The sequence below is a fragment of the Scomber japonicus genome, chromosome 19 (genome assembly GCF_027409825.1).
Source record: "Scomber japonicus isolate fScoJap1 chromosome 19, fScoJap1.pri, whole genome shotgun sequence".
Taxonomy (NCBI): Eukaryota; Metazoa; Chordata; class Actinopteri; order Scombriformes; family Scombridae; genus Scomber; species Scomber japonicus.
In genome coordinates, this window is record NC_070596.1 from 15,904,210 (window position 1) to 15,931,159 (window position 26,950).

The window sequence follows — 26,950 nt, forward strand, 5'->3', positions numbered from 1 at the left end:
TCTATGTAATTTTGTTGACAATTTAAGTGCCTGAAATTAAGTGGACTAAAACCTACACATTCATTAAGAATGATGATACAAAGAAAAAAAAAATCAAGATCAAAGTAATGATTTAAACATCTTCATCTTCATGATTACTCAAAGGCTTTATAGCAAAGCATGTCTGTATGATGTATACTAAATATTTATTGATGTAACTATCACCTTAATTGCTTTTATGCCCTGAGGTATTCATTGTATGTGAGTGGAGTTTTTGTAATATTTAGTTCTGTGTGAGCTCACGAAACCAAAATCCTATCAACTATATTGAAGATGCAATGAAGTATTGAAAACCTTGACATGAATCATCATCAGACATTTTGGTATTGTGCTATTCAACTGGCCCCTCTTTTAATTTTATTACAATTAATCTGTTTTGACATCTGCTTAGGTGACACTTGGACATCTGCCATGACTTTGGAGCTTCTGGTAATACCAAAGACATTTTCTCCTAGAGGTTTCAATGCTGAAAATATCTTTTATGAAAAGGTCCTCTTTTCATATAAATATACAATTAAGGTAAATGACTCTGACGCATTACCTTGATATGAGACTAAATCAATGATTCACTATTAACATTAAAGAGTACAGAAAATGAAGAATGGCAACGTGGATTGGAGGCTACAGCGATTATGATTACATCAATGTACTGAAAAAAAAATTACCAAAAGACACATCTATTTGAGTGTGCATGTGTGTTTTTGTGTAACAATATCACCAGTCTGTAATACTGAATTACAACTAAGAGAGAGAAGAGCCCAATAGAGAACACATATTTGATCTGTGATTTGATTGCCATTTTGTGTGTCCTTTGTTTCCTATGTCATGCTGAAGAGTAAAGGGAAAAAAATCCAATAAGATAAATAAAGAGGATGCAGACAACACAACAGAAATAAGGCATTTGTGGACTTGATAAATATTTGGTCTTTCAGCACTCACATCAGTGTGTGCAGAGCACAGAAGTGAAAGGTATGTTCTTAGAATAGAGATTGACAGTTGATACAAAGAGATGGTTATCCAATTTTGCACCAGTCACAGAGGCAGCAGCCTCTCCACACTGTGTTCAGATGTCAAGAGCACTTTTATATGAGAAGGTAATTAAAAATTGAACAAAAGAGCTTTTCAGCGCAGATGTAGGGGTGGGAGGGAGACACAGTGACGGGGGATAGAAAGTGGTAGAAACTCATGTCAGAAGTGAGAACGTGTGAGTGAGGGAGCAAAAGTGAGCAACAGTTCACCCATCATTTATTCTGTTTCCGACTATAATTAGGACTCATTTATAAAACCAGAGATGAAAAGGTAAGCCAAACTCTGCGCCACTCTTGTGAAAAGATTTCAAATGATTAAAATTCAGCAGAAGACGGCGTCACACATAGCACTTGTCCAACTTTTTCTCATGCCAGAAAACTCAAACACACAGATACACAAACATGCACACACTCGCAGCTCGTTAGTGTCTGATTGGCAGTGGAACATCTGGAGAGGTAATTGGCACATTTCTTGTCATTAACGAAGGGAAATTGCCACATGTCATCTGTCATAAAGAGAGGGAGTCTTCCTGTCTGGTCGGGGGAAGCCAAGCGACAGAGAGAGACAGACAGGACGGAAAGAGTTCAACGTGCACCTAGAGAAGAAGAGAAGGAGACGGACAAAAAGCTAGACAAGTAGCACAGGAGGACATATCAGGATAAGAAACATCATCTCTGAGAGACAAGGACAGCCAAGAAACAAACAAATACGTCTTGAGGGAGGAAAAAGGTTAGAAGGTTGTGAATTGAGGAGCTGAAGTGAAAGGGAAACAATAAAGCCAGAGCTCACATTCAGAAGAGATCTGTATGTATTGGATGGCATAGGAAAATAAAGACAGATCAGAGAAAGAGATATGTCAAAGGAGGTGCGGTACAGTGTGGAAAAAATTCAATAATGTTCATTGTGAATCTGTGACAGGCTAATAAAGACCTTGTGCACAGGTGACTTGATTCATTAAAATGGTTAAGCAGACAGAGTAGGTTGTCATAAGCTTGTCAACATTATATCTTTAGCTATAGTGACTTGTGAATGCTACTGCCTTTGACAGACTGAAATTGTGTCTTATTTTAGGGGCCAGATCCTTTTCAATGTACAAACGATAAAGGACAAAATCCACAACCCTCATTTTGTGCAAAAATGTATTCAAAGGTTTATCTGAATCTCATACGAAGCTTTAGTAGTCTGAGTTAGTGAAATAAAGTGGATAACTTCCAAAGTAAGTCTTTTTAGTGCAAAATTCCCTTTTTTGTTCCTCTGGACACAGTGAAAGGATAGTTAGAAAAGAAGGGGATTTTAAATCAAAAAGACTTTGGAAGATATTCTCTTTATTTGCCTAACAGACTGCTGAAGCCTCATGTAAGCTTCAGATAAACTCAATACATTTTTACACAAAATGAGGGCTTTGGATTTCTTCACCCATCACCGACATTGAAAGCACATTAGGAAGGGATCTTTAAACAGCCAGTATGAACAAGAGGAATGATTACAGTAAGTAAAACCTGTTTCAATCTTCATATGGGCATCACCTACTGTTTTAAAGAAAAATCCTTTGATGACAGCTAATCCTTCTTGAGAGTTTTAAAATAGAGAAATATCACATTGCCATGTTGTATCAACCAGATATTTGTCTAATAGCTCAAATTAATAACAGGTAAGAACAGCACATAGACTACATTGTGAAAAATCGACTGCAAGGGGAAAGGATATAGATGGAACCAGGCATATTTGTGTGTTGTTTTTATTAAAAAACAATTAAAGTTGCATGAATATATTCTCCATTTAAGGTTCCACTGAATAGTCTCAATACTTCCCTTAATGTGATTCCTGTTAAAATGGGATGCTGGAGCAAAGCATTACACAATAGAGGATGAGTTAAATGTAAACCAAAAGGCAGTTTGACTTGATGTCAAGAAGAAGAAGAAAATGGAGAAAGCAGAATTGTTAAGAAATTTGAGATGACTTCATTGCTAAAGTGCAGCATGACATCACCATTGAAGATTCACTGTTTCCCAGAAAGTTTCAGTGCCTATTTTGTGGTTCCTTAAACCTAATGTAAAATACACTTTTAATGTTGGTCTCTGTGAGACTTGACCGTTTCTCTTAGGGAGGAGGCACATTTAGCCTCGAGGTTCAGTGTCCACTGTCACTTCTTCTCTGACGAACAAACATTACTATCTGCAGACCCAGGCTATAGCAGCAACGTGGGAATAACCATTGAGTGGGATGTTTCTGTGCTCTGCCAGGGTGTGCCAGCACAACACTAATTAGCCAAATATACAGAACACCCTGTATACAATCCACTTACTTGTTAAGAACCAGTGCAAGGCAAAACCATTCATTACTCATCGCTGTTGTGGCAGAAATAGAACGTACAGCAGAGTGTGGGGGAGGAAAAGGGGTGTGAAAAGGAAGAACAGGGAGGAAAAAAATGTTCCACAGCAATGTGCGAGACTCTTCTACAGAGAAGTCATTATGAGCTCTCCCGCATCTCCACAGGAAGTCTAACTATCTATCCGATGTAATTTATTCATTTCCATTTTTTCACAGCATACATCCGCTCCAGGCTTGAATGACACACCTGGAGAATGAGCCACAAAAGGTTACAAACTGATTATTCAATCATTCACGATGAGACAACAAGCCATATGTTCTGCATCTGCCTGCATGACAAGTATGGAAATGTGAGCTGTATAAATATTAACAAGTCGAAATGCACTAAGGTGCGATATCCTGAGATGTGATGAGAAAAATGTTTGTGTGTGTACGCCTCTGTGACTTGTATTCATATCTGTGTGTGTGTTTGTGAGGGTGCATATGGAGGAGCTAGAATGGGAGGAGGTGGAAGAGCAAGGTTAGGTAATAGAGGTGGAGTTGAAGTGGTTACTACCGAATATGTCCGCACAGTGGAAGGATCACTTAGACTCGAGCAAGGAGTAATGACCTCCTCCTGCTCAGTCCTGCCTGAAGCATCAGTCTGCTGAAGAATAGCCATTCTTAATCTAGCTCCAAGGACAGGAAGACACTGCAACCCAACTCTCTTTTTTCCTCTTTGTCACACTGTAGTGTATGCCTCTTAAATTCTAGAAACCACTTACCTGCTTACAAGTGGCAAAAATGTTGGGGCTAGTATGTTTTTATTGCTTTTTTGTCTGTTTGTTGACAAAGTATCGACAGTATAAAAATTAATTGGTTTAGAATTTGATATACAAGTCATCTTTGATTGGTTAATTATATTTTTATGGTGATGATGTGAGTATGGGATCTCTGCCATTATACTTTTTGCTTTTGAACCAAAATGATTATTCTATATTGTCTTCTTGGGTGGACCAGTGAATATACAAGTTGACTACTGCGAGGCATGGCAAACACATGCCTATGTCAAATATGTAATAATAAACTTGGATAAGCCATTAGTGTTGCAGCTTTGCCAGTGAGAGAACTGTGTAATACACTCGGTGCACACAGTCCTTGGTCTCCTTGAATCTCCTCTGGACTTTAGAAAAGCTTAGACGATAACTCCACCAAGGGAGAGGCTTTTTGTGCTGTGATAGAGGTCAGTACTCGCTCTCTGTGTACAATACAACCTTCAGGAGCAAGGATAGAAATGCTGGAACCAATTCACAAGCTCAGTGCAAGCAGTTTAAAGACAATTTTCAAGTGATAAAGAAACTTTTTACCCAAAAATGAGAACTCTTATGTCTCATTCCCATGTTAAATAAAGGTACCACCTGGCACCATGCAATTCACCTTCCCTACAATTTTGTGTTACTTCATATAACATGATATTTTAAAACCTATTAAAACTTGTTTATTTTTGGAACTGTAAAGAAGCTGTGTTTACTTTCAATCCTTCATGGCGGGTGAACCACTGAAATGGAAAGGGGCTGTCAAGAAGATGACCTTGTAACCCATTTAGCACATGTAGTGGTTCCTTGGTTTTGTTTTCTAATTGCAGTTTAAATCGTTGCATCACTCTGGAGCCATAAGCAGTGCTTCTACACAAGAATCTACACAGATTCTTTTTTTTTCAAAATTTGATTTTTAAAGCTTAAAGAGTAGGAAGGGCAGTGACTTGCATGGGAAAACTGCAGTGATTGACAGGTAAGTGCCTAAGGAGCAATCTTTGGTTGGTTGCCACAGGGATTTGGTCTGGCCTCCTGACACCTTCTCTCCCACGAGTAGCCTTAATGAACACACACTTCCTGTTTCACAGGGCACTAAAGTGCTGTTACTCTTGACATTCCTGGCCCTCTCTTAACTCGATCGCACACCATTTTGACTAACAAGGTGACCTGATGAGCCACGAATGCATTGTGCCTTCACTTTGCCTATGAAGTGGAACTGGGCCTAAAATCAACAATGATCACTGACATTTACATGGTCTGATGTGTGGAAAAGGCAGTTGCTGGATCTCTATAGTGGCCCACAGACAAGATATTCAAGCTAGGTGGTGAGAGTTGTCACATTTAGTTAATAACGAAAACAGAGGAAACATAATTTGAGTTTAATAACAAAATTGTCCTTCTGAACTACATGAGGAACCCTTAAATTTGGCTCTTGCTGCTCATCCAGCTGTCTAAATTCATCTGACTTAGTGTCTCACTTCTCTAGATGAGGCAGTGTGAATTAAAGAGCTTTCTGTTTCCCGGCTTTCTTTTCAGTAAAGCCAATGGACTTAATCATGGCAGCAGGGCCTCTTCCCTGCAGAGCATCAATGACTCGTTACCCATGATAACACGGCAGGACCCCAGCTGACTGAGGAGATGCCTGAATTAAAATCACGCTTCCATGGAAACAGACTCAGCAGCTCACTGTGCTGCATCACCTCTGAACTCGTCTTTCTTTTAGGGTTGAGATAAGTACTCTGAAGTGGAGCTGGAAATGGAGGGCATGCCAGAAGAAAAGAGGGAGGAACAATAAAGCTGCATTCTTTCTCAGAGGAGATTTAAGTCCATTTTATGAGCCTGACATATTATTGAGTATGAAAAGAGTTGACCATTACTTGTGTAGAGGCCCTTTAGATCTTAATGAGAAAAGCTTTATGGAGGAACCTTAAGGGAAGGTTCAATGTTGAGCTGATGGAAAGTCCTCTATACTCATCTTCACCTTTGTTACTCTATCTATGGGGAGCACTCAGAAAGTAAGCCCACCGCAAACACAGAAATCAAATCACTCCTTCCCTCTTCCTGCCTAGAATAGCATATACAGTTACATTTTCCTTCTGCTCTTGATTAAGAATATATATATGATATTCATGGCTATGGAAACGTGTAACAATGACTTGTAGGAAGCCTGGTGAGTGTCTAATGTATTCTGACCATACAAGAAATTCAGATGACTAAATCCTTGTGCAATTTCAGAAACCTCACTTGCAGTATTTCAGTCCTCCAAGGCCAAAGTTCCATTGGTAATGGTCGCATGGACAGCCAAAATAAATGCCTGCTGCTTGTTTTCTTTATGTGTGTGTGGGAGAGAGAGAGGGAGAGAGAGTGTGTGTGTGTAGGTGTGTGTATATGTATGTATATTCCACAACACTACACAGTCACTAACTGGATTTCAGAAAATCAATGTATCAAGTGTGAATAATCTGTTGAAAACAAGGGTTAGGATACCTCAGTTTGATGGGAACCTCTGTTAAGAAAACATGTTGTATCATCACAGGAGAAATCCTGATTATTCAGCATAATGTTTAGTTTTCAGGGCAACAGCCCCCGCAGGAAAGCCAACAAAGTCTCAAAACCACTTAAATAGAATCAGGATGTCATTACTGTGGTAAACCATCATGACAACCTATAATGCAAATCATTTGAAAAGTGGGAGGACAAAGGAACAACAGAGAGCAAACACTGGATTAAATCACATGTAGAGGAATGCCTCATTATAATCTGAGATCAAACTTAATTGTGACTGACTTACTTTGATTCTTATAGAACGTGGCTCTTTGAATGCATGCGTGTGTGCGTGTTACTCTGGTAACCACTCGTCTCTACCAGCTGCAACAAATTGGCGCTATGGCTGATCTCAGCAGAATGGCTTCCTCAAAACTGCAAAATATTTATAATCTTAAGTGTTAGTGCTTGAAACACTAACTGGCCTGTTATTGTAACAGTGAATGTGAACATTATTTTTAAATGGATGGATGATAAAAGCTCAAACATGTGATTCCTCCTTCTATTTTATCACTGGCGAATCTTTTTCTACCAGCTGGTCAGCCATAATCACTCAATAGAATAGATGAACGGACTTTCATTGCTAAATTGAGTTGATGGCAGTTATCATGTGTGCCTTTGAATGTGAGCATGCATGTGAAAGTGCAGTTGTCTGGCAGTGCAGTGCATGCGCTGTCAGCACAGTACATGTGTCTTTCTTGTCCTTTTCAAGAACGAACAGCTTTGGATCCCTGCCACAAAGCGCAATATCCATCACGTATAGTCCACATGATTTAACAAAAGCGCTGTAAGAGTATGGATTTTATGGCTCAGCCACTGTCTGCCATCCTGCCAGCCTCTCCCTCGCTAGGCAAAAGCCTGTAAAGGAACCACAGAGTGAATTGACAGCCCACTGGAGGCCTGACAACAACCCACTGGATCCAACCCCGACAAACCTCAACAGCTCTTCTCCTTCTGCCTTCAGCCTCTCTCATCTTCTCTGTATTTTTTTGGTCTTAGAGTGGGTGAAATATGACAGATCTTTCCTTCACAACGGCTGCTACATATTTTTGCAGATTCATATGTAACCACAGACTTATACCATCTGCTTTTTCCGAGGCTTTCTCTCTGGCGGGCTTGTGTGAGAAAAAGCCTGACAAACACAGATGAAAAAACAGCATTCAGTTGTGTCCTTTTTCCCACTGAGGCAGCTGTGTTTGAGTTCAGAAAAAAAAGAGGAAAAATAAATTGTGGAATGAAACTGTTGTCTTTTTTGTAGCCATGAGGTAAGTGTGAGTAATTAAAGAAGCTGAAAATGTGCCTCTGTACAAAATGTGTAATACCAAGTTGGTCCACAACGCAAAATGTGTTAGTTTCACAATAACAATTCTATTACTTTTTTTTCTTTTCTATTGGCCTGTGTCCACATCATGTGACTGTCAAATTTCTGCATGCAAGACCTGCAGGTGGTTGGGTGGTTAGAGCGCATGCCATATACGCAGCCGACCCCGGTTTCGAATCCCGAGGTCCTTTGCTGCATGTCACACCCCCTCTCTCTCCCATGTCTCCTGTCAGTCTACAAATAAAGGCGTCTATATCAACAAAATCTTTAAAAAAAAATTCTGCATGCGAAAACAAAAATAATTGCTGATGTTTTTATTCTCAGTGGAAAATGCAACATAAACATAGTTTTAACATTAACACTATACTATAGATACTATAGATACTAGTGTTTTTCCTAAAATTGGAACTTGAAAATACTACATTGAGAATACACTGGGGTATTTAAGAGGATGGTTAACACATTTGTGTAATCAGATTTTTAAATATCTTAAATTGGTGAAAAATAAAATGTAACTATATTTATTATATTTGACAGCACCACCAACTGGTGACTATACTCACATGATAGCTGAGGTCTCTCAACAGCAGTTCATCCCATGTCTGTAGCCCCATTTGTTGCTGAATTTTAAGCATTCAACCATGCACCAAGGTTAAGGTTCAAAGGTCAGTATTTCAAAGCAGAAACCAGGTAGAAACTTCATACTGGCATATGTTGCTCTCCAGGTTGAGTCCTTTCCAATGATGTTTAGTTTAGCTCTATGACAAATGTTATAATTTTCTCACTTCATGAACAAGGGCCATCCCAGGCCTAATGTCAGAGAGCACTTTGAAGGCCCAATATATAAAATTAAGCTTGTTGTTTATTTCTTTGTTTGTTTGTTTGAGAAAATAGTGACCAAAATTAATCACCTTCAGAGATTACAATACTGCTGACTACCTAAGCTTTACAAGAGACTTGGAGGAAGGCCTGAAGTGCTTGGGTTAGGGGTCCCACAGCCACAAACCAGTCAACTTAGGGGAAGCACTGCATCCAACCTGTATACATATTGTACCTAATTAATATATTGTATATTCTATACATTCTATACTTCCTTCCATATTAATGAGCACTTCTGTCCCAATAACTCACATCTGTGACTTATATGACACTGATTCTCATACTTTTTTTGTGACTTTCAGGTACTTCACAGTCAAGAGCAGCAGGTCCCACTCAACCTCGCTTAAGAATTTTAACAAAAACCATCTAAGGTGAGAGGCAGAGGTCGTTCAGTCCATTGTCACATAACCTGTATTCATGGCTTGAAATGATCACAAAGGAAAGATTCAGTGTACTGTTATGCATGCAGATACTTCTCCCTGCCTAATGCATCAGAATCTGTTTTCACCCCAGAATCAGGCTTTTCACAGTGGAAAAAAAAAATATTCAAAGATGGTGACTTTAGGATGCATGAGAAATCTGACCCTTGCATTAATGCCATGTTTGCTTGGAATGACCCAAAGAGGATAGCGCTTAGAGATCCTTTTACATTAGACATGATTACTATCACAAAGAGTACAGGAAGAAAGTTAAAGACAATCACAGTTACATTAAAACTGTTGTACTGCTTTTGACAGCAATACAGAATATAACACAAAGAGGTCACTGTCTCTCTGTTGGTAAGATTACTCCATTGTCTGTTCTTCGAACCAACTACACTGTAGCAAATTTGAAGTGTTGCACAATTTTGTCAAGTAAATATTTAGTCCACACAGCCTTATTTATTTACATTTTGTATTTGATTTTTGAATATGCATTGTTTTTCTTTGTATGTAGCCTACTTTTAGACAATTCACAACTTCTTTAACAAATAAGTAAAGCATGGAAGATTTACATTACATTTGTACAGTTCACGCTGTGTATTGTGATTAGTACAGTATGTCTATTTATCTATTATTAAACTTAGCAATGTAAACCACTGTAATTATTAATCAAAGTAGATGGTGGAGTAAAAAATAGTAAATTAATGGTATGGTACTGATAATGGTACTGTGTTCGTGTGTTCCTATTCGTGTTTGTACCTCATGCCACCCCTGCATACAAGTCAGAGCCACTTGGGCCACCCCAGTGAAAAACGTTTGGACACACCATTGATAACAGCAACTACACAACCCAAAGGCATATTTTTACTGAGAATATGAGGACTGTCAGTCACTTTTTTTTATTTGTTCCTCGCACACACAGTCATATGATATGGGCACAGGCCAATAGAAAAGTATAGGCACAAAATAAATATTTAGGCTTCTCACAATTTTAGAGCCGATACTGTGAAACTAATACGTTTCACACTGTGGACCAACGTGAGACTGGATTGTCAATGAAGGAAAAGTGAAACAGAGAAAACAATCACTGTTGTTAGTCAGAATGTATGAAGCACACAAGGAGAATTTCAAACATTCTGTTCAATGTTTTTCTTTCACAAGAGGTGAATTGTCCCAAATGCCACATGCCATATTTTGAATTCTGTTGAAATGTTTTTGTCTGCTCATTTGTTGAATAGATGGATAGTTTGATTAAAACAGCACTGTTTCTACCTCAACCATCTACTGTTGCATACTTTCACCCAGACAGAATACACTACAAACAATAAGGGGTAACTTTATTTTACATCTGGGTTAACACAGCAACTCCATATCTCAGAGAGCATAGTTCTACCATGATTGAAACCCAGTCTTTAATCTTTGCACTGAGCCAATCGAGGATTGACAGTGAGACCTGAGACAGTCGGCACAATCACCAGTACTATGCAGCTGTTACAGCAACACTATCAGACTGAAGCCTGGATTGTATAAGTAGAGTCTGCAGTGCCAGTCCCAAACTTTCGTCCATTTAACATGTCAGCACTTTCCGTGGGGATAAATGCTGTGCAGTTCCACTCACTTAACTCAGCTTTTCCAGGTCAATCCGAAGCCTTTACAGAGTTCAGTCCCTACACCCCCAAACTAAAAAAAAACACCAAGCCCCCCACCCACCCATCAAACCACCCTTTCATCCTCTATTTATGTCCCTGCAATCTCAACTGAGCCTTTTCAAATGCAGCTTTAACAGTGTTCTACTGTAGGGAAGGGAGGAAGTAGAGCAGGGAGGAGAGGTTGCCTGAACTAAGGTAACAGGCACAAAACTGGTTTTATTCTTTTTTCCCCAAAGCAGATAATTACAATTTCCCTCCTCTGACCAAATTGCTGTGACTGGCTGATGTTCAGGAAATACCCAAACAGCTTGAATAGCCCAGGCAGCAGTGAAAAAAAAGTCCTTATTTGTGCAGTGGACTGTGGCAGATTAATTCAGTGTTATTGCATTACAACTTCAGAAATGAGCATGTTTCAAAACTGAGGAAAATTCTGTAATAAACACACAGAGTTCACCTTTATGTGCCATAAAAGAAGATAACCAATGACTGGCATTACCATAAGCATAATACATATTAATAAATACATCAATATGGTTAAAGACATTATATTGTAGCTTTATACATTTTTTCTTTTTCCTTTAAAAAAAAAATAATCACAATAGAAATGATGGTGACATGTCAGCAAGAACCAACCCCATGAAACATAAACCTCTTCTCAGAACAACCAGTTTATTGGATTTGAAGCCAGAGCTTTTGGCTGGGTTTAGTATGTATAATCACATTTATTTATTTTACATTGACTACACATTAAGTTTACGTTTTCAAACAATGCATCATAACCCTAACCATAACCTAACCCTAACCCTTTTCCTAACAATTTCAGTGTACTGGCTCAGTGACATGACTTTTGAACCTTACCTCAGCAGCTGGGATGCCTTCAGGTGGGCGACATTGGAGCAAGACTTCCTGTTCCAGTGAGACTTCCTTCCCAAGAGGCTCCTGGTCAAAAGTCTTCCTCAAGTCTACAAAGAACAGAAAGCACATTGTGTGTCAACATTTACCTCTATCTCAGTGACTCGTGAGGCATATTTTAGAGAGCCACGTTTAATATTAAATGTGGAATCAAACTATAATGGTATTGGTAATAATACATGTTCAAAATAAAGGGCAGGGTAGCTCATCAATAATAATTGCCCCTGTGCTAAAGCAACAGCATGTATTTTAATGCTAGAAACAGTAGCTGAGATTTATGTTTCCTTTCTATCTCTCCCTACCCTTCAGCACAGAGATAAATTGCCTGAAGTAGATGGAAGAAAGATAGAGAGAAGGGGATGACTTGCCTTCCAATGAAAAACCAATATTTTTGTGGTGTGAGAGCCCTGATGGAGTAGTGCAGGGCAGGGATAGTGGAGCTGACAGGGCAGGATTACTGAAGGTGTCATGCTACACTGGAACCTGAAGCCCATTAGACATATATCATCACCCGCTGTACAGACTGAGGAGCAGTGGGCATTATACACAACAACAGAGGAGAGGAGAGGAGAGGAGAGGAGAGGAGAGGAGAGGAGAGGAGAGGAGAGGAGAGGAGAGGAGAGGAGAGGAGAGGAGAGGAGAGGAGAGGAGAGGAGAGGAGAGGAGAGTGTGAGGAACAGCATCACTTTGGAACTTTGGAGGGAGGCCTCAGAAAACAGGAGAGACGATGAGGGAAAATGCTAAAAAATAAAAAAATAAAAAAATAAAAAAAATGAAACTGATTTATTATTATTATAATTACTAAAACAGTGCCCATTCAAAATGTGCCTGTTTGGAACAGCTGAATGCTTGGCTTCCAGCAACTCCAACGCATGCATAGAAAAATTAATACAGTTGAAGTGAGATGTGAATGAGTATTCACACCAGCAACATTAAAGAAACTAACATTCTATTGTACACAGATGATATAAATAATAAGCTAAGTACTCAAAAATCAAATAATATGTGATAATGTGAATCCTAAAATAAAGTGGATCGATCATATTGGGCTCTTAGATTGTTCCTATTTTCTGTGCCCTCAGTTCACATTTGAGGGGTATATTTGCTTTGTTTGTGTATTGGGCTCTGAGCGCTTCCAGAATATGTGTGACCTGTGCTCCTGCTGATCTGCTCAACATGCTGCTAATGCTACGTTTTCTGTTCACTGGTTTATTCAAAGTTTATTAATAAACATAATCAAGTGTCCAAATTGCACCACATTTGACATGATCCTCCATTTTTCCCCCATTAATAACCCCACCAAGTGTGGAGTCGATCAGATGACTTGCAAGTATGAGATCACAGCATAAATAAAGTATGGATTTACATAAGGATGTCTTTGAGTGGCCCACATGCCTTCTCTACCTCAAGACCCTCTCAAATGAGTGTTTAAACCTATCTAAACTTCAGCATTAAGGAAGATCATCTGACCAGGCAGTCGGCTACATTCATCCAGCCAGCTACTGTATCGTTTTGAGCTTCATACAATATTGCTCACGCTGACATTGTACTGGGCTCGAACAGTGGAAGCTCTAAAAGGCATTCTGGTGTGAGCTGAGCCCCCCTCCCTCCCCTCTGGTCCTGTTTTCTTTAGTTCATGTTCCCTGTTTGGGTTTTTAATGTGTACTGCAAATTGTGGATGGCATCTAACCATTTGATGGATCTAACTAGGTTATACTTCAATGGCACTTTTTTCCTTTTGCATTTGTGACATTTTATGTATTTTACTTACTTGCCTTTTATATTTTTATTATTTATTCATTTTCAGTTATATCTTCATTTTATTTTTATGTTTTCATTTTATTATGATTATTATTCGGTATGTATTTGTGTATATGTGTGTGTGCGTACATGGGTATGCACATGTTTATATACGGTAATTAATTTATTTATGTGCTGCTGAATAATGATGATTGATGTCCTTTAAATCCCAATAAAAAATTGATCACAAAATAAAGATAAGAAACTGCACACAGTTGGAGGGGATTTGATTCTACCAGTTCAGGGAATGAAAGGGCGGGATCAGATGGAGAGTAACCACCCACATAGGACTCAACCAAAGCTAATGCACCTGCCACTAGGAAAGGATCATTACATCGGTCAACAGACTTGGAATTCTATTGGTTATGGAATTTTAACAAGCAAAAAAATCCAAGAGCAGAGCAGAAATTTGAGAAGAGAAGATTCACAAGTGCACAGAATTAGTGTAAGTACGAGCAGATAGGCTGAAGCTGGAGGAGGAAATCTGTGTTAGCAATGATACATCTGAGTGCAAGCATACTGTACAGTTTGAGCAGATGCAGAGCAAATCTAAGCACAAGCAGAGGCTATTTAAGTGCGAGGGCAGAATTTGAAAGGAAGCATTACCAAATCTGAAAGTGAAAATCAATAAATTATGCTCTCAAATTGAAAGACTGTGACTCTTGATATAAAGATAGAAAAAAACCCATATTGAATGTTGTTAACCTAAACTGACAGATAACGTTTATAATGGAAAACAAAAATATTGCATATAACGGAATGATCAAAGATTAATATAAAAATATTATTATTGCATTAATACAAATAAGGAAATGTATTCAGAAGTTATTTTGCCATTATGCTGTTTGTCTAAAAACATCTTTCAATAGAGGGGGCCCAGCCAGATAGATAATGCTATGGAAAAGATTGGCATGGACATGTTGGGAACCCCTGCACTATTTTTTTTCCTGTACAACTACTCTGCATGCTATATATATTATAAATCTATAAATCTAATATGCACCCTAAATATGAACACAACTCTGCAACTCTGCCCATCACCATTAAACCAAGCATGGGTCAGTCCTTTGAGACTGACCCATGACTTCGTGAGATCAAGTGTGTTTTTTTTGTTTTTGTAAATCAATCATTGGCTGCAACAGTGTCGAGAGTCTTAAGTTTTGCCTTGACTTTACTTCAATCTCTAAGTTTCTTCTCCATACAGTACCAAAACATTTAATTTCTTTCTCTACCAACACCGTGTCCATGGAAACAAACCCAGAATGACCATGGTTCAGTAATTCAATCTCTGGAGAGGATATGACAATTCTTTAAAGAATGCTATGAATGAAGCAATGGACTCCTATTGACATTGTTTAGTAAGATAAAAAAGAGATTTATTTTATTAGATGGCTCTAAAATAGCACATTGGTTTTGAATTTTTAGACATGAATATATTGTAAACTGAAAGCACCAGGGGATGTGCAGTGACAAAGATTGTATGGCAGAATGTTTATTTCATATTATTATTATCATAGTAAAGAAGTATTCCTCTGGGAAGATTAAACTAAATGGATATACTCTATGGAAGTAATTCTTGCAAAGTTTGTTTCTTGTAGGCATCATTACATAGAATAAAAAGTTACATCCCTAAAAACCTGACCGAGATAGAGGTTCAATTTACCGGCTTCATCACTTGCTTTTTTCTTGTTGAATAGCTATTACGTGAAGAGGCATTACATTGAAATAAGAGACATTTCAATGTTCAGCCAAATTCCCTACAGGGGAAACTAGATCATGTTCTTATTACAAAATACATGATCCAGCTATACCCGGAAGCCCTAACGAATACCTATAATCATTTTAGGGTTCATTTTTAATTCAGAAAAATTAACCTTAAAATAACAAATTCAACGAGAACCCATGTCCCAATTCAACCTGAGAGTATTGTGTGTCTTCAGGGGAATATGCTATAACTCCACAATTTTCAATGTATTATAAAAGCTGAAAGGGTGAGTGTTGCATTGAAAGCAATTTCCATAAAAATCCGGTATGAAATTAAAAGAAAGAATGACTGGAGGGGCATATTCTGAGACATTGCTCTATGGAATTTTATACAAGAACAAACAGTTTGTTTTTATAAGATGCAAAGGAAAGGAGATACAGTGAAAGGAAAGAGGGGGAAAGGGAAGGAAAGCAAAGGAAAGGAGGTAACAAAACTTGGTATCAAAAGAATGTTTGCATTTGAAGATGAGTCATTCTGCTGTTGCTCTGCTGTCAGAACTACAATGTAGGGATAGATACTACAGTACTGTAGTTCAAATTGCCTCCAAAAGATTAAAGAATATGTAGTCACAGTATGACAGGTGAGAAGGAAAATCAGGCACACCTTCTCCTACACTGTGACACACTTTATGGTACACTGTATATGCGCTTCAGTCAAGTCCAATAAATTAAATTTGATGTCTCCCTATAAAAGTGCAAGTCTTGACTGGGCAGGAAACCACTGGCCTGGCTGCTCAGTGTGCAGTATTTCAGCATGCCATTTGGTGGTTTTGGATGGACCAGTCTGCCAAGCAGCACTTACTGGTGGTAGCATTTATGGTTGTGTTCATAGCAGGTTCTGGTTTGGCCCAGACATGTTTAAACAATGGAGGACGGTGTGTTTTTCATAGGAAAAAAGTACAAACCAAAGAACATTTTTAAATGCATGTATGAGATCACAAAAGGCAAAAAAATCAATGTGTTGAGATAGTTACATTTCTTATTTTATTGCTAGAAAAACCAGAGTCTGACACAGCTACTGCCAGGTGAATATAATATTGTATAGAACACAGAAAAAACTGAAAAGCCTGAATTACTCTACACTGAGTAATTCATAGTGTGCGTAGTGTGGACAAGATGAGTCTACACTATGCAAAGGCCATAGGCATAGGCATCTTGTTATCAAACAACTACAGCTTGCAAAAGATAAAATTAAACACCCAGTGCTTGTGTTGTTTTTTCATCTTAATTTTCAAACATTTTGGCATTATTTTTGTGATTATTTTGTACTGGGTATTTATATTGGATGCGGATTTAAATTATGCTTCCCGTCTCTCCTTTCCTCACTTCTTGTAACTCTGAACAATACTGTGGGACACTGAAGGGCGTGGGGCAAGCCAAGTCGACATTCCTGTGGGAGTCGCACCATTCCCTCATCAGCACACAAACACTTCGAGGTCATACCCAGAAAGATACACATATGACAGCCATTACCTCAAGTGAAAGCTTGTGGCTACTTGTGATGGTAAATTACACCAGCCTCACATTTCAGAACTAGTATTTGCCTTCCTTAGTAAAGCAGTTAGTGCTGGTGCTAACCTGGATTGGGAATGACAATGAAGCCTTACCAAGATGACACTTTTGGAATTTTAGGTTTTTATCACTGTACTCAAGTTGCTGCGAGTAATAAAGTTAAAGATTTACTTGTTATGTTGTACTCATAAAATTACAAGGCCACAAACAAACAAGAAAATCAATTTCCAGCTTTCTCAGTAATCATTAACTTCCACCAATATTTTGAGAGGCATTTTGGTTTATTTGATTTATTTAACTTGCTTCTGTGCAAATACTTTTATTGCCTCTCTTTGGCAAGTTATCACTACACCCCCAAAATGAAGGCCAATCAAAATGGGTTTGTGGAGGTCACATTAAGGAGAGGCAATCATAAGGAATTTACACAGACAGAGACTCTGACAAAACCTTGAGCCAGACCAGCCCTTCTTGCAAGTCTAAGAGCCAGTTCTTCAACACAACAACCCATTTAACTTGCCAGTGCTGGCTCTGACTCACTGTCTGATTAAACTGTATATGTTTAGATGATGGGAGAGGAGAGGAAAACAAGCCCGGTTTCCATTATCCTAACGGGATAGAGTCTGGCTCCGACAAGAAGCCTGCCTGGAGAGAGAGCCCAGAAGAGGAGCTAATCCATTCAGCAGAAGCTAATGGAAGGGGAAGAGGGGTCCATTGTGATTTGAGGGATAGGTTAGTGCTGGCAGGCTGCTCATCATGGGTGATTATGGGAGGTGGAGCAGCGGGAGAGCGCTCGGTGGGAGACTAAGAGGCATGATTCTGATTCACCAGGCTAGTACAACAGTACCAGAGCTACTGGTGTTTGAGAGGGAATACATTGAATAGAGAGATAAACTGTACAGAACACAGATAAGGTGGACAGAGACAGACATAGAGTGAGTGATATAAAGATGCAGAGAGAGAAAATGAGAATTAGGGGAGATAAAAATTGAGAGGGTCGTGTATACGATTGCTATAGTGAGCACCTCTAAATGGAGTAGATCAGGTGAAAACACGGATATTGACTCTGTACTGTGCTACTTTGCTATATTGTATGTAGTGGAGATGAAATCATTCTGACAGTGGCAGCCAAACATTAAGCTGATACCCCTACCCAGCCATATCCAGCGGTGATAACAATATACTATAATAGAGAAGTCTATAAACTGCAAGTGGGTGTTGTCTTTTTTCTCTGTTTGTCACAAGTGAGAGTAGAAACTGCAAAGCTGGGCGGAACATGTCAGTCACAATGCCTTGGAATGACTTTGACAGGAGTTGAAAGTGCAATGATCTAGCTGATACTATAAAAGAAGTTCCTTCAGGTGACATTTTGACAACAATGTGTAAGCAGTTGTGTTATGTAATAAGTGTTGTGTTGCAGAAGAATAGCCTTGATGTCTCAACTAAAACTCTTACAACTCTGCTTTCCCCACTGTGTCCTCTGGGGTTTCATTACCTTTAAGATTTTGATTGGCAGATACTTTGGGGAACAGTTAAGAATAAGCCTAAACTTTAGTAGAAACAGAATGATTCTCATTACTTGCAAACAAATGCGTTATGCTTTTCAGTAGGAGGACAAACACACCAGGCAGAGAACAAATGAGGACCACCTACAGAAAAAAGAGGGAACATTGGCATAAACATGTGCTATAGCCTCTTTTGGGTGTATACACTGTTGCCGCTCTACACTTCCTCCACACTGTTTCTCCAGGTTTAAACTGTACACAAGGAAACTGATTCAGATTCCGTAGGCTTTTTACTAACTCAAAATCAAAGGGACACTTGAGTCCCAGTTTTAGTAAAACCATTTTTCCCCACAGTTTCTATCTCCAGAATCTATAAATCTGTCATCATATTCAAGTCAGTATGTGAGACACATTTCCTTGGCAGCCAAGAGATTTTGTTTGGAGATGAATACAAAGATGAGAAAGAGGATAAAGACTGAATAATGTGGATGACGAGAGGGCTGAAAGGAGGGGAGAATACTCACAGGCAATGCGGACATGGGCTTTGCGGCTCTTGGTGGTCCCTGCAGAGCTCCAGGCCACACACTGACACCAGAAGTCCTCCAGCCCAAACAGCTCCTCCACCTGCTGCCGAGTGATCTCTATGCTGGCCTCTCTCACTACCAAGCCTGTAAGAAAAGACAGAAAGGATGGAAAGGGAGGGTGAGAAAGAGAAGGCATGTGATGAGAGAAGACAAGGATGGGAATAAGAAATATGGAAAAGAGGGAAAGAGAGAAAGGGTGTTCATATTAGAACATATCAAACACGGATAAGAAATGTCAATAAGGAATTAAATAGACCTAAACGTATCCAATGATCTAATTTACACCAACCTTACATAATCCACGCGTCTATATGTTGTATTCTCTAACAAGGAAAAGATTGATGCTAATGTGAGTATAGATCCCATCAAACAATTTGCATCAGTCACATCATGTTTTGACACTGGGTATATATGTGTGTGTGTGTGTGTGTGCGTGTGCATGTGTGTGTGTGTGTGTGTGTGTGTGTGTGTGTGTGTGTGTGTGTGTGCATGTCTGGCCCCGATTCTAGAGCCAGAGCCAGAGCCTTGAGCTGTTGGGTTCGGGCCTTGTGGGGGAGGATTCTCTGCGTCATGGCTAACACAATCCTGTTTGCTAACTCCTCTGATTACTGCTCATCTGGGTGCCAGGACCCAAACAAACAAATCATCCCCAAAACAAATGCCTCTACCAACAGCTTCCCCTCTAGAGCAGATTACGCCTCTGCTAGAGTGTGTGTATGCCTGCGCACGTTTGAAAATGGGTATCTGTATGAGCATATAAATTAAGTGAATGCATATATGTATGTATGTATTATGCAGTGCAAAGGCATTCAATGAAGCTATGGATGCTTCCCAATTTCCATGCAATATTATGCCTTATTTCAGCTCAATCCATCATCCTTTTTGGATTGATAAACATATTTGTGAGGACAACAGTGAGAACAGTCATGACGTCCTTGTCAAAAAGAAAAGAAAAAAAACACTACAATAAGACGGCTTGTATTTTGCAGCAATTATGGGACAATTAAGGGTTATACTAGAAAAGAAGAGTTCACATGATGTGTTGTCACATCAAATTGGAGGGAAAAATTGTGTATAACTGCACTGAGTGACAACACTCAAAGGTTTTGTGAAAAGCCAGCTGTCAAAGAAAGGGGAAAGGTGCTATAACTGAGACTCCTGGACTCCTGGAAGACTTTCATATTGTTGCACTCAGTTGTACAAATAAAAAGAGCCAGTGCCAGACGTTAGAAAGGTGTCTGTGGAGGGTGTTTCTGAAGCTGTCTGACCATCCGACAATTCGTTTTGATTAAGTATACTGGTGCCTTAACACTTGAATGTACCTCTTGTGTTTGCACCATGAACAGATACTAATAAAAGTGAATCATTCCCCATGCGTTAGGACAGTCCCTTCAATTCCAGGAGTACACTGCTGGACTCCAGAACAACCTGATTTTCAATATGCATGGATTCATGGAGGAAACACTTCACGGGACACGTTGACCCAATAGTGATGTAACAGTTCTGCAGATTTTACGCAAGAACATGGTGTGAATATCCCATGCCACCTCATCCCCAGTGTACTGCTCTATTAAGTTTAGATATGGTGGTTGTGCAGCCCACTGGAAAAAAGTCAGGTTGATGTCATTTTCCTGGAACTGTCATGCTCATGTACCTGGTCAGCAATAATGTTAAAGTGCACTGTGACATTCAAATTATGCCTAGTTGTTACTAAAAAGGGCCTTTTGTGTGCCTAGGAAACATTGCCTATGGAATTACACCAGCATCACCAATCTGCACCATTACCACTGGGCAAGATGGATCTACAGATTTATGTTATTTATACAGCATTACAAAACAGTATTTGACAGACCAAGGAACTTTTTTCCATTCTTTAGTCTTCCAGTTTTGGTAATGAATTAGTCTGTGGTCATTTTTTTTTGTTCTTAGCAACAGAATGACAGAAACTGGGAATCTTTCTGTTGCAGTTGTAGCACATCCAATTCAAAGAGTTGTGCACACTGTTTTTGCTTTCAGCTATTGATTTGTTATACTGCAGCCTGCCTGCTGATTTTATTCTATTTTTTTCTTTATACTTTACAATATAAGTTTATACTCATTTTGCATTTTCTGTACAAATATTTTTATTTACTATACTTTCTCCAACATCCCCTAACCTAACACCCTCAGTTCACATCATTACATGCCAAGTCAAAGTGAATGGTGAAGCTGGTGTCTCTTGACAACACATCAATTAAAATTGCTGCACAGGGTGTGTGCCAATTCAAACAGGTGACAGTAGTGGAATTAATGATGTGACTGTGTTGTCAAAAGGCCAAAACATTTAGTTCTAGACTGGAGCTTGTTCAAAGGTCGCTGTAGCCTACTAACCTGATCCGCCAGATGGTTTGTTACACAGAACCATCTGAGAAGTCCTCCATGAGAGTGATTTGTAAAAGGGCAGGCACTTTAAAAAATACTCTAACACCGTCTATCAGCGTCTATCATCGTCGTACCTTGAGAGGCTGCTGTATTCACAACGCTGATTGGTAAGTAGCCTACTGTTAGTGAGCTAGTCTTATTTCTTGTTACTTAGCCAGCCATATGGCAAGATGGCCTTTATATAAGCAAGATATATTTTCATAGTCTCTCTTAGTTCCATTTAGTGTGTTAGTGGTATTGGGGAAAATGGGAGGAGGAGGAAACTTTTGACAAAAACCACAAACACAAATCCTAAAACTTCTGTTTTTTGGCAAATTACTAGGTAGCCATCAAACTATCAAACACTGACATGCTAAAATGTTTTGGTAACATTATTCACTCCATTAGAAACGTTTAGCTACTAATGACAGGAGGTATGTATCTCTTTCTTTCTTAAAGAGTTTGTCAGATGTACAACACTACAAATTGTATTAGGATGAGGACGAGGCTAGATATTTTATTTAAAGTGTTGTGCTAGGCGCTACATAGCTGCAGCTAACAATAGTTATCAATAATAAGATTTGATTATAGCGTGCCTTTTGCCAAAATATTGCAATAACAGTAATATTTTCAGTGTTAAACTTATCTCAGTGAAACTCTTCATTATTGTTTTTATTGATTTTATTAGCTGCAGCTGTGTTTTTATGTTGACATGCCTGAAAACGGCCCCTAAGACACACAAAACAATTATTCTGAGTGCTACATGTATTGAACTGTTTTTACAATTTACTTCATCACTTTAAAAAAAAAAAGTTTACTTAAGAGATATCTTGTTGATTTGACAACATTATCATGTGCTGCTTTGAAAATTGTGGCACAGGCCATTGACTCACCAGTATCCTGGGGTTCAATCAGTCAGTATCCTAATCTTTGCTTGAAATCTAATTTATTATTACACACAGTGATTCACTACCTGCTGAACTGCAGAAAAAAAGAACACATTTAAGACACACTGAGAACCTCTGCCAGTAATCTACATTTGAAGAAGGAAGCATTACAGTGGTTTAAATTGTATAAGCACACTCAGAATTGATTCATCAATAAAAATTTTAATAAAATCTGTATAGAATGTCAGGTTGCTAATAATTGCATACCTTAAAATGAAGTCAGAGGACAATTGTGGAATATTGATGAATGTAGCACTAATTGCATTAAATTACAAGTCCAACATAATGTGTCATTCTTGTATGTTGTGACACTATCAAACAATTGTTGTTTTAAATTCCCTAACATTTCATTCTGTTTAGTTTTGCATTCTTCTTTGTCATGTATATAATTGTGACACACACACTCTGACTGCGAAGACTTTATATCACAAAATATACAAAGGATATAATGATCACTTCAACTACCACAACGGAAATACTTATGTTTATGTTAATAACCGTTATACTCCTTTCCTGGATGACCACAATTTGAATAAAGGTTCAGAATCTACTCTACAGTTTGAGTAGGTGTCTTCATTTCTGGTTGAATGAAAAATGCAAAGAGAATGGATGCTTAAAAAATGAACATGCCATTTTACTTCAGGTTCAGTGCTTTCACACAGCCTCCTTGTTCTGGCACACACACCAGGCACAGTGGCATCCCACACACCAGCTTAGCGCTCATGTAAAATTTACACAGTGTGCCGACAGGCAGAGAAGCAGCCACATCTGCTGTGTGAGTCTGCCTGCATGTGTGCCTCAATGCATGATGTGTGAGTCCAAGTGTGTATGCTTGAGTGAGTGTGTGGATGTGGGTGTGAGACAGCATGTGTATTGTTAGTTTGAGGATGTCAAGGATGGATGTAATGTTGGGAGAACATCACACACTGAGTAGCAGAGGGAAAATCAATAGTGGAAGCAATAAGTAGATATGAAGTCTCCGAGGGTGTAAAACACGCGCCAGAATCGGTTAATTTTTTCTGTCTGTGCTCCAGACTGTTTCTGAAGTAGGTTCTATGGTGGTGAATTAACTGTCTGATGTAGTTAGAATTAGCTCACTGTAGTGTAACATAGTCTAACACAATGATGACGACTTGCTATAAGTCTACTTTAAGAGTCATTCATGACTTCATAGCTATTACTAAAGCTGGATTAAACTCTCCATGATGTGTTTTACTTGAAACACATCAGAGGGCTCAGTTAAGCAGAAGAGCAGTGCTCTGAACTAAGCCTGCTGACTTCATCTAGTGACTTCATATGTTAGCTCAGCTAGTGGCTCTTAGTATGCTGTATAGCATTACAATCATAACAACAGAACAAAACAGACACAGAATTCCACTCAATTTGAAATCAAGAGGGGCAAAGCAAGTGTGGACTATGTCAGGGCCAGCGATGAGGGGCTACTTTACACCCTGTCAATGTGGCCATTAGCTGTAGAAATGATTCTACAATATGTCCCATTAATAGCTGGCTATAGCAGGGTGCCTCATTGGAGATGATTCATTATTAATGTGGTCATTAAAGTGAGCTAGCCTAGCTCCTTACGGTTAGCACTGGCTAACATTATTGATCAAACCAGTCAGGCAGAAGAGGAGGCACCGGTCATTGAAGGAGGAGGGAGGAGGTAAGTGCTCTGATTATTTGCCCAGATGAAGAACACTCCTGTTTTATCTGGTAGCTCATATCTTAAAGAGAGTGACAAGCTGTCTCCAGTGCATATTACTCTAGCCTCACCTACTTATAATTAATTTGCTGCTCATTTGCTCAGATCAATGCTCCTTTTGCTCACAAGAGACTACAACCTGCCCTCCACTGTAGGAGGTGAACACTGCAGTGTGCAGGTGACAGCAGGATGAGAGTCTAAAAATAAATCATCACTGTGGAGAGGAGGCTATTTGTCAAAATTGCCATCACGCATGGTTCCTCCTCACTGCTTTTCTCTGACTAAGTCCACATTTTGTACACCTGATCTGAATCTATGACTTCTTTTCATGCGTGTCCCTATAATTATATGCAAAACAGGTCTTAATTCACATCAGAGGGGTTCATGGTCACATGCAGCAAAACTCTTTACCACAGGTGCAATGGCAATCGATTCTGTCAACTGTGTAAATATAAGTTTTTTCTTTTTTCCCTTTTTTTGGACGAGCACATATTTACTCTGCCATTTCATTGTGTTAACTGGCTGCTGCTCAAAGGATAAACACATGCAAACAAATGGTCTATTATATTCCACATGTAATCACCTGTTTTTTGGGAAATTATAATGTCCAATTACACCACATGAGATGGCAATCAGTTTTATGTTCTGTATGTACTTTTGTGGGCTTTTTGAGTCAAGAGCTTGCATTCCATGTGACCCACTGTGTGTCACATCCACTGGATTAAAAAGCCTTTGGACGGATCATACCAGCATGAAGCCCCTTGAAAAGCCCCTGCTGAGAGCTGCAGGTGAATTGTTTCGTTCTGTGAAAAATATTGTGCAGGGAAAGGTTATCAGTAAATCAAGCCACATATGGCTGATTACACTGCAACTACTAGGTGCACAAATTGTGCTTTTGGCAGGTAATTGTTTACATGACGCAAACATCTTAAAAATGATGTCATTTACGTCATGCTGTGCCTGTAAGAAGTATTGATGTTTCATGTGTTCCAACACTGAATCAAAGGAATGAGATTTTTTGACACTGGTCAACAAATAAATACTCTTTAACGTCAAAGTGACATCATTATTTACAAATATAAAATACAAAATAATCATTTGCAGTATTAATTCCCTAAAAGTCTATAATAAGTGGATGCAATTTTGGTAGCACATCCCTGAGTCAGTATGGATAGCTTTGGACATCTGGACACAGCAACTATTCCTAATTGTTCTGTCTTTGACCTTTCAGACCTTTCTTAAGTCTGAGGGTCAAAACAGTCAATTCTGGTCTCATCTGTCCATACAACCTTCTTCTATTGCTTTCTATTTGCCCTTCTCTCATAAAGGAAGTACCTGAGCAATTGTTGTGAACACTATCTCTACAATCCCAAACTATGAAGCTTGTAACTCCTTCAGAGCCATAGGTCTCTCTGTGTCCTCCATCACTTCTTCTTACATAGTGACTCACTTGCTAAGGGTGGCTTGCTGTAGGCAGAGGGTCTGCCACAATACTGACTGGCCAAAAATTGGATCTACAGGTAAAATCATACTACAATTAACTGAAACTCAACCAGACTACAGACAGGTGACCTCCATTTACCTAATTATGTGAAATAATGTAGATGTGTCATTTTAAAGAGGGTGAATTCTTATAACAATGTGCATGTATAATATTTATTTTGACTTTTTATTGCACCACGGGAAGAGATTCCGAACCAATCTCGTTGTGACACCTGTAGTACAATGACAATAAAGGATATTATTCTATTCTATTCTATTCTGCATTTCATATTTGTACTTCATTTAGATCACCTTTGAGATTTCACTTTAACATTAAATGATTTTTCTGTTCATGTCACTAACATGAAAGTGAGACAGAGAGAGAATAAAAGAAAAAGAGTAACACAAGGATAAGAAGAGAGGGAGAGATCCAATTTCTTCAGGCTGCTTTGTCAGTGGTATTGACCAGGCTGGTCCAGTTTCTATCGGTGTTCCTTTTCTGTCAATCTGGGGAAATCAGAGAGCAATGAAGTGGGAGAGGCTACACACATCCACTTGTTGTGTTGTGTGTGTGTGTGTGCGCATGTGTGTGTGGGGTGCAAGAGCATAAATGAATGAATATCTGTGCAGTAAATAGCCTGTGGATATGGCTGTGTGGAGTGGGTGCGTGTATGATGTGTGGGTTGTTTTCCATGTTGATGCTTTTAGCGCAAAACCTTCTGACACAAAGGCTAAGAGCCATTGCTACCTTCAAACCTCTTCTTTGTAATAATGATAACCACAAAATATATCCTCAGATTTGTGTATTCTTCCTAAAGTACACTAGGTCAAAATGAAAGCATTTCAGTTTGGAATACAGGATGTTTTCCAATACCCTTTTTTGTTTTGTGCTGGCTGCAACACATCTTTCTGTGTATCTGCTTGTGTGTCTTATGTCTATGCTGCAGCACTCTTATCTGTGCTAGCTGTTGTCTTTTATCCTGTCTTAGATATTTAGAACATGTAAAAGAATGCTTGCCGGCCCTTTAAATGTATGAAAGTGTATGCTCACATGCTGAAACATTCACATTTAAGTGAGGCAGTAGCTGTCAGTGTGTCTGTGTGTGAGCGTGAGTGTGAGCGTGCAAACATGTATGTGGTAAAACAGTGGGATGAAAAGGGTAAATGCGATGTGATTGCTACCTGTGGGCAACAGAAAGAACTCAATTTCCAGTACAGCAGCTGAATGCAGCCAATCAGTGCTGGGCTGTTGTGTGTAATGGCTCCGGTGCCTTCAGGGGCTGAATTCTGTCGAAAACAACCCTGCTGGAGCTTCACTACGTTCACTTCCCTTCCGC

At 39.1% G+C, this 26,950-nt stretch overlaps 1 protein-coding gene across 1 annotated transcript in view; it reads right to left on the reverse strand.

Moving 5' to 3' along the window:
• unc5cb (unc-5 netrin receptor Cb) overlaps positions 1–26,950 on the reverse strand; it is a 118,297-nt gene that overhangs the window by 26,822 nt on the left and 64,525 nt on the right. The window contains exons 3-4 of the mRNA XM_053339386.1: positions 19,023–19,166; positions 11,867–11,970 (exon numbers count right to left, since the gene is read on the reverse strand). Of these exons, the coding sequence (XP_053195361.1) occupies positions 11,867–11,970; positions 19,023–19,166 (248 nt within the window). The remainder of the gene's footprint in view (positions 1–11,866; positions 11,971–19,022; positions 19,167–26,950) is intronic.